Here is an 8,400-nt window from a genome sequence, read left to right as displayed (position 1 = left end):
TTCTGACAAGCTGTATTTTGGATCTGACGCAGCTTTTTATAGGTTCTGAACAGACACTTCTTCAGCCAGCCGTGGCTGTCCAAAGTGTCAGTGTAGATGTGTTTTTATGCCTGATTAAGCACCAACCAACCAACCAAAAGTGCAGGTGGTTGAAGTTTTTGGCCAAAAGAATCAAATGAAGCTAAATGGATTGAAGTGTAATTTCCCAGCCTGCTAAATTTCCCTATGCACATAAGTGCGTAATGCCATGTAGATTCTCTCTGTCACAAACCTTGGCATGGCTTTCTCGTGAGTTTATCTTCCTTGCTTTCTTGCCCATTCTGCTGTAAAGTGATGATGTGGCCTTTTGAATATGAGAGTAGTCACACTGTTATGGTTATGGAGTTGATTTTCTCAGTGTGCCTGCCACAGTCAGCTAGTCCTTAGCACAGCAAAGCGTGAGCTGTCTTTCTGCAAACTCCATCTCCCCGGGAGCCACATATACTCACTGACAATGGCAACTTCTCTAACAGCATGGCATTGTCACATTTTGTGTTGAGTAATACTTCAGGTTGTTCATAAAGGATTGATCTACTTCTCTCACAACCTCGTCATAGTACTTGTTCGATACAAGTTTAGTTCTTGTACGCAGGTTTGATTGTTTGCTGTTTTGTTTTTTCTGTGACAGTGCAATACAGAATGTCATATGCAACAGTGATTGGACTGGTTCTTGATCATTTTTAAAGGGAGATATACATGCAAGGAAAAGTACATGCTCTGTGATGTTGTCTGCTGAGCCACCAGGACACCCTCTGGGGCCATAAAAAACATTGGTTCATAAGGTTGTCTGCTAGAGCTACAGGACTCAGGCTCAAAGCATGTCCGCTTTAAGTCACTCGCTGGAAAAGCTAAAAAAAAATGTAGTCATGCAGTCAGTGAAGCAGAAAGTTTGCACAGATCTTTAGGTATTTCCTTCTTTATTTTTATTTTAAAATAACTGCTTTTGGGAAAGAAATGTCTCAATTGCACCGATGTCCCATATACAATACTGTGGAAAAAGTTTTGAGCCACATTATTCTAAATTTAAAATGTTTTTGAGCTTTAGAAATAAGTGGCAGCTTTTTCACTCGTTTCCAGTACCGGTACTTGTACCTGACAATTTTCTGAGGAATGTTTTTGTTTGTTTGTTTAAGCTACTCGACACTGACCTGTGAATCATTCAAGCATAAAAAAGGCAACTAACTCAAGGGATGAACCCGTGTTGTGTTTACACATAACAGACAACTTAGCAAAGAACCAATTTTTAAATTACTAGCAGCGCTTCGCCAAAAACATATAATTTGTTCCCATTTCTTTAGTTGAATCTGCAAAAAGTGACAGTTTGACAGTGATTAAATATTTTTCGCATCAACAGGGTGATTCCCAGAGGTATTATCTGAAAAGTTGGCATATCTTGGCATGGTGCGCAGTTTATCTTTCAATATGCTGAGGAAAATGAACAAGTGCAGGACAAAAGAAGACGTTGCAGGCCTAAAAACAAGCTGCAGCAGCTGAACAGTATCTGAAAATCACATTCTTAAAAAGTAGGAGGAAAAATTCAGGTGAAAGATGCATCTGGTCCTTCAGTTTATCCTTCTACTGATTGCCGAGGTCTCATTAGAAATAGTTGGAGTGAGAGGGTGGCTGTCAAGAAGCCATTCTTAGTGAAACGGGGAAACAAGGCTGAGTTGTGCCAGATTACACAAGAACTGGACTGAAAAACAGTGGTAACAGGTTTCATGGAGTGATGAATCCAAAGAAACTGAGTAGAAAGCTAAGAGAGTTCAGGCTGTGTTGAAGCAGAAAGGTGCTCAAAAACTCTTCTTTATGCCTTATGAACTGTTTTTCCGTGTATGTTTGCACATTTCATTTAATGATAAGCAACATCACTAAATGAACAACTTACTATTTATCATTTCTGAAAATGTACTGCTATATAAAATGTTAACAGTAATGATAATCGTAAAGCTGCAGAATAAGTCCAAATTTTCCATATATAGTAGAACTGCAGTTTAAGCTGTAGCTGCATATATAAAGCTGTTGGAAATGACTGCATTTTGACAATTTCACTTGAAACCTCAAGAAAATGCTGGAGGCTGTTCTCTCAACAGGCTTCGCTCACTTCTTCAACCTACCTTCTCATTCCAGAGTAAGCGGTCTCAGGACTCTGTAAATTGGGAAGCAAGATTAAATGAGTCGAAGATTTGTTGAGAAAAAGTAGAATCGCATGCTCTCGTTCTCTCCATTTTTCTCAGACCCCTTTTCCTCTGGTTGCCTGAAAATTTGGGGAGGGTGGAAATAACGCAGCGTAGCGGAGGTCAGGCCCTCCATTAAGGCTGGAGCGGAGCAGCCACCGGCTCTGGTTACTGATTGCTCTGCTGGTGTCAGAGAGAGGATGTGTGTGTGTGTGTGCCGGGATCTGTGTGTGAGCGAGTGTCAGTGTTTGCGTGTCGGCAGCAGTCCAGGTGTATCCATTCTGGATGACAGCAGTACTGTCATGCTACGGTGTGACAAATTCGAGAGCAAATGCAAGTTTTATGGCATGTCACTATGATCTGCAACATGCTGACCATTAACACTTACAACTTTTTGGGGGGCAGTCTTACTGCAAATTTCACCTTACATATAATTAAAAGGTCCTCAGAAGAAGTAATTGGGAATGCATGTTATTCCTTTGTCTCAACTACAACACTTTTATGGACACACACACTAAAAAAAGTTTTCTTTTTCTTTTTTTTCTTCTTTTTTCTCTCTCATTGGAACTTATGCAGCACTCCCTCAGTCCCTCAGCAAGAGCGCACTCTCTTTTCTCCCTCTTTGTTTGTCTCCCTACTCACTTACCGAAGCCTTCTTGTAGGTCTCCAGGTGAATGGAATGCATACAAAGAGAAAAAGAAAAGGTGCCTACAAAGAACAAGAAAAACTCAAAGAGCAAAAACAAATAGGTTTCCCTTGAAACTTACATTAGATAAATTGAATTTTCTTGCTTGTCTTTTACCATCCTCATTAGTGTTAAACATACAGCTTTGCAGAATCGCAATGAAAAACAAATGCGAGACCCTTTTTGTGTGGGGATAAAATTTGCTCTTACACTGGTTTAACTTCTTTACTTCACAAAATCATTAAGAGACATTGGGGGTCTTTAATGTCGTATTTTTATCACGACTATTTTACAATTTAAAAATAATTACTATTTTCCTTTTAGATTAGAATTCATGAGGCAGTGGTAATTATTTGCATTTGGAAATAAAAACTATCTACTCTCTGAGATTTAAATTGTTGCCCCCTACTAAAGTGGTTTTTTCCCAACCTTAGGCAATACATTTTAATTGGGAACATTAATAGAAGAGTTTTTTTTTTCTTCAAATATCAAAATGTTGTCTTATATACTCCCCATCTTTCTCTTTATGTGCGTGTGTGAGTGCACCCATGTGTGTGAGCTTTTCAATAAGACACATGGTACTACCAAGTTTGTCTCTGTGCCAAGGAGCCATGCTGTCCATTTTTGGTGTTTTTTTTTTTGTTTTGTTTTTGTTTTTTAAAAACAAACAAACTATGTGTACTTTGAGAGGTGTCTGTGTACACATCGTTTGTTTGTTTTTGCAGACCAAGTGAAGTGAAGTCAAATCAGGCTTTTTTTAATAGTCGTATATGACTACCACCTATAACAGACCCACAAGAGGAATCGTTTCGATTCAGAAAGTCACACAAAAATACAAATTTCCAGAAGTGAAAGGATGACAAGTGGCCGAGGAAAACTGGCACTAGAAGAGCAACTGGGTGTGTATTGGAATTTGAAAAAAAAGAAAGAAGTGACAGTCTGTTAATACCAATACAATTATAATTGCTCTGGTAGTAATACAATAATTCTAATAAATATAATAGATTCTCCATAAGAACTTCAATTAAAACATCCAAATATATGCAGTGTCACTACTTTGTTAGTCATGTAGGGGGTAGGTTACAATTAATAGACATGTGCTCGTGTATTAACAACAGTCCGGACAAGAAACATCAATAAAAATGAATCGATTAAATCTGTGAACAATATTCATGAGAGAGTTGCCTCGCTAAGTGTGTTTCGGTGATTTTATTACATGTCATAGAGCCCAAACTCCCCATATTGCTTACTCTCTGTCACCCCTGGCAACGCTTTTGATTGGCTGCTCCGCCATCTGCCTTCCCACCTGCAACTTTGTCTTTATTTAGCAAGTATGGGTGTGGTCCTCCTAATCCTCATTTGACTGGCAGCAGGGGAGGACCTCTCATGCCTGGAAGTCCCTCCTGGCATGGGCTTTCATTGGTTATCGCCTAACCTGCTGGAGTGCCAAATGCCAGCTCATTTTAAGTAGCAGATGTGTGTGTGTGTGTGTGTCACATAATCCCCATTTGACAGGCAGCATGAAAGGGCCATTGCTAGCTGGGGCTCCCCCAAGGGATGCTTGCCCATTGGCGATTTGCCATCTGTCTGCTCACCTGTCCCCCATTCAAGCTCAGCAGATGGGGGTGTGATTCAGGGAAATTCACGATGACTGATAAGCAGGAATAGGCAAATCTTGACCCCAAGTGGTCCGCGTGCACTGAACCATATCTTGGACCAGATGAATAGGTGACAAGGGTTTCAGTCTCTCGTGGGGCTTCTTGTGTTTTGCACCTCTTTCAAATGCACAAGCTGCTTCTCTGAAGTCAAGTTCCACAAGTATTTGTATGCAGCACACTGGTGAAATGACAGTTTGTGTGATCTCATGTACAAAAGGTCTGTGAAATGATTAAACTCTCTAAACCAGTTACATCCAGCATTGCGTTTATAAATATCTCTTTTCTCTCAGAGATAGAGCGAAAGCCTGTTGGTGTGATGCTCTCCCATCCCTGGCCCAAACATTTGTCTTCATCAAGCTCAGGGTGTCCAATAAGAGTTAATGTGATTGCTCACGTTATTATGTGGGGGGGCAGATTTCATAGCTGTGTTTACCTCGTCTGCTCAATGACAGAGCAACTGGAATGATTCAATTACACCAATAAGATTGGATAATGATTTTGATGTGGGTTCCTTCTGCCTCGAGTTTCTTATCGCTTCCTACCATCTCCCCGCTCCCTCTCTACCTTTATTTTTTTTTCTGCTCCATAGTGTTGTCAATTTTTTTTCTCAAGTTTTCTCTGCATACTCATACATGTTTTGGAAGTTTTTATTTAGCATTAAGCATGAGTTTACTCATTACACTTAAGAAAAAGTTGCCTATATTTACACTGCACTACTAATTCAAGGGAAATTGGCCACTTTGCATTGAGCTGCCCTTTTCCTTCTCTACCTCTGTCAGCATCTAACTATCAGCAGCTTGCAGTGGTGGGGGTTGTGTAGGTGCAGTCTTATTTTCTGGCTGTCATATTCACTCTGGGTTATGGGAAGGTGACAGGCCATAGTCATTACTGATCCACAATAGCAGATACCTAAAGCAAGTCCCAGACTACACTGCAGCAGACTGCAGACTGCCTCTGTAAGAGTGAAAATATAGTAATGTGCAAAAATCTTCAGCCACCCCTCATTTCTATATATTTTGCTCCCACTGACCAAAGTGCTACAAAATAAAAGTACGCAGAATAAATAAATAGATAAACATAAAATAAACAGAATTGATACTAAAACGCAAAAATAAAAGCATCAGTAGAATACAAGATAGGATTAAACATGAGTGAAACAAAAGGATAAAAAAAGAATAATATACAAACTGCGTTAAACTCCAAGCCGAAGACATGGATCTTAAGAACGAATTTTGAAGATTAGCAGTGAAGAGGCCCGTCTAATAAGAAGCAGCAATGAATTCCACAATTTGGGAGCTGCTATGGCGAAAGCCCTGTCCCCTCTGAGCCTTTGCTCCTCGGCACATCCATGAGCAGCTGGTCAGCTGAGCGACGGGGAAGGGCAGTGCAAGTGCAGCAGCTCAGAGAGGTAGGGCGGGGCAAGGCCATTTAATCACCTAAAAAACAAATAAAAGAATTTTAAAATGAACTCCGAAATGGACAGGCAGGGAGGATAAAACAGGGGTAATATGCTCTCTTTTCCGTGGTCCAGTTAAAAGTCAGGCTGCAGCATTTTGCACCAGCTGAAGACGACACCAACATATAAAGAATTACACTAATCCAACCGAGTTGTGATGAAAGCATGGATTCATGTTTCAAAGCGACTTTTCTGCAGAATGTTTTTTTTATTTTTGCCAGTTGTCTCAGCTGACAAAAGCTGGATTTCACCACTGGATTTCTATCCTAAATAGATATTCCAATTCAAAAATCAATACAAAAAATAGAGGGGAAACACCTTATATTGAATGTTGCATGGGACGTGCAAGAATTTTTAAGCTATTCCTTTTCATAAACAAGTAAAATACTTACTGCCAGAGGAATTGGATTGAAAAAAATAAATAAATAAAAATAAATCAACAAAAGCAAACCCACTTCAAAGAACAAAACTGAGGATCAAATGTTCAAACTTCTTGCAGTAATTAAATTACCTCATAAAGCACATCACAAGCGACAAACCACGCAGTGGCGTTTTTAATGTTCTGACGTAGCGATTTCTCTTTGTAAACCGCAAGAAACGATTGCCTTTAATTACAATATTGTGCATGCGTGTAACTGTATAAATGCTTTTATATTTTACACAGTGTGTTTTAGACCGCGTACGTGCTCTGTCGTGGTTTGAAATTTTATTTGAAGTTCAAACTGGTTGAAGCCTTTTTAAAAACTGGTGTACAAACATATTACCACTGTCTGTCTAATACAGCATTCACACCGAAGCCTTAAGGAGAGCTTTTGCCTCGTCGCTCCTGTCTGTTGTTTATCTACTCTTCTCTATATCGACTTCTATTCTTTCTCTGTCACTGATGTTTTTCAGAAGCACAGTGCATTTCCTGTAACATGCGACTTAAAATTTCTTTTAAATTCGGGACCATTTCTCCTTACTATTACCAGAATACGTGATTCCATCATAAACTTGGTTGTTGTATCTCAAACTTGCCAACACTGGACGTTTCTGAATTCTGCATGGTGTGATTTAATCCTTTCATCTTCTGACATCTTCTCATGAAGTTATCTCTAACTTGCTGCCTGTGATCGTTGCTCTTTTCAGGACCATGCAGAGATTAACTCCACTATCCTGCGGAGCCAAACTAACACAGCGCGTGTGGAGGCCCTCAGGCCGGGTACAGTCTATGTGGTACAGGTGCGCGCACGGACTGTGGCTGGCTTTGGCAAATACAGCAGCAAGATGTGCTTCCAAACCCTCACAGATGGTAAGGATTGCAGAGCCAGGAGAAACAGCTCTCCTTCCCTCTCGCTCTATCCTTCTCTGTCTCGTTTGTTTCGTTTCATGCACAATAGCTCTTTTTTTTCTTTTTCAGACGTTCTTGTCTTTGTATTTGTTGTTGCATTATTATTAGTAAGTGAGATAGAGGAGAGGCATAATGTTTGATTGCGCTTCCTATTTCTACAGCTAAATTAATTTCCCTCACAGTCAGGTTTGAGTGTGTGTGGGTGCTTCGGATACGTTGAACACCGAGTGTCTTTTGTTTGTGCAACTAACTGTGCTTGATCCAAAATGCTTAGCTAATTGGTTTTTCACCCAGCCCTTCTGTTGCTGGAGAGTTGTCCCAGAATGCGTAGCTGTGATTAGTAGTTGATGAGAGAAATTTTCTGCCATGCATGGCGGGGGGTTGTTGGAGAGCGAAAGGGCTGAAGATGGGCGGTAACACCTGGTGAACTGGCAAGGCTGGGGTTCATTTGTGTATGTGCAGGAAGGCGTGCTTGCAAAGAGTTGATAGCTCTGCCAGGCAGTCAAATTGTTGGAAAATCACATGGCTCAGTCAAGATGTATTCTGCTGGGTTTTCATAAGCACAAGGCAACAAAAATAGCAACAAAAAGAAAGATATGAACTTATAATTGCCTTTCCTACGTTTTTATGTTCTGCATAAGATTTCCACTCTTTGTACCGTACTTGATGGCTAGCCTACAATGCTTATTTGGCCATAATTCAAAATACATTAAAGACAGGAGTGACATTTCCAGACTCGCTGTTAAACAGCAAAGATTACAATGAATGAGATGGTGATGATCTTGAGGGAGGGGAAGATGGGAAGCATGATGATGGTAATTAAGCCAATCATTGTGGCTATTTACCTGTGTGCAGAGCAGATGTGGCACAGTCACTGCCCCATTTACTCTCCCCAATAGTTCCGCATCAGCTTTCCTTGCGTATGAAACCATACTAGTGTATGTGAGCACATACATGCGCATACTTGATGCTCGCCCACACCAGCACAGCTTAGGGTTCATCTGCTGGCTGGCTGCCACAGCACGGCATTCGTCGAAGCAAGCAGCAACACGCCAGAG

At 40.5% G+C, this 8,400-nt stretch overlaps 1 protein-coding gene across 2 annotated transcripts in view; it reads left to right on the top strand.

The window, feature by feature from the left end:
* ephb1 (EPH receptor B1) overlaps positions 1 to 8,400 on the top strand; it is a 165,791-nt gene that overhangs the window by 118,021 nt on the left and 39,370 nt on the right. For both annotated transcript variants that reach the window (XM_005721271.1, XM_013912804.1), the window contains exon 7: positions 7,141 to 7,303. In XM_005721271.1, the coding sequence (XP_005721328.1) occupies positions 7,141 to 7,303 (163 nt within the window). The remainder of the gene's footprint in view (positions 1 to 7,140; positions 7,304 to 8,400) is intronic.

The sequence above is a fragment of the Pundamilia nyererei genome, unplaced genomic scaffold, assembly GCF_000239375.1.
Source record: "Pundamilia nyererei isolate P.nyererei 1_Seehausen unplaced genomic scaffold, PunNye1.0 scaffold00004, whole genome shotgun sequence".
Taxonomy (NCBI): Eukaryota; Metazoa; Chordata; class Actinopteri; order Cichliformes; family Cichlidae; genus Pundamilia; species Pundamilia nyererei.
The sequence above is the reverse complement of the archived record's forward strand: the minus strand, read 5'-3'. Positions and strand labels throughout refer to the sequence as shown.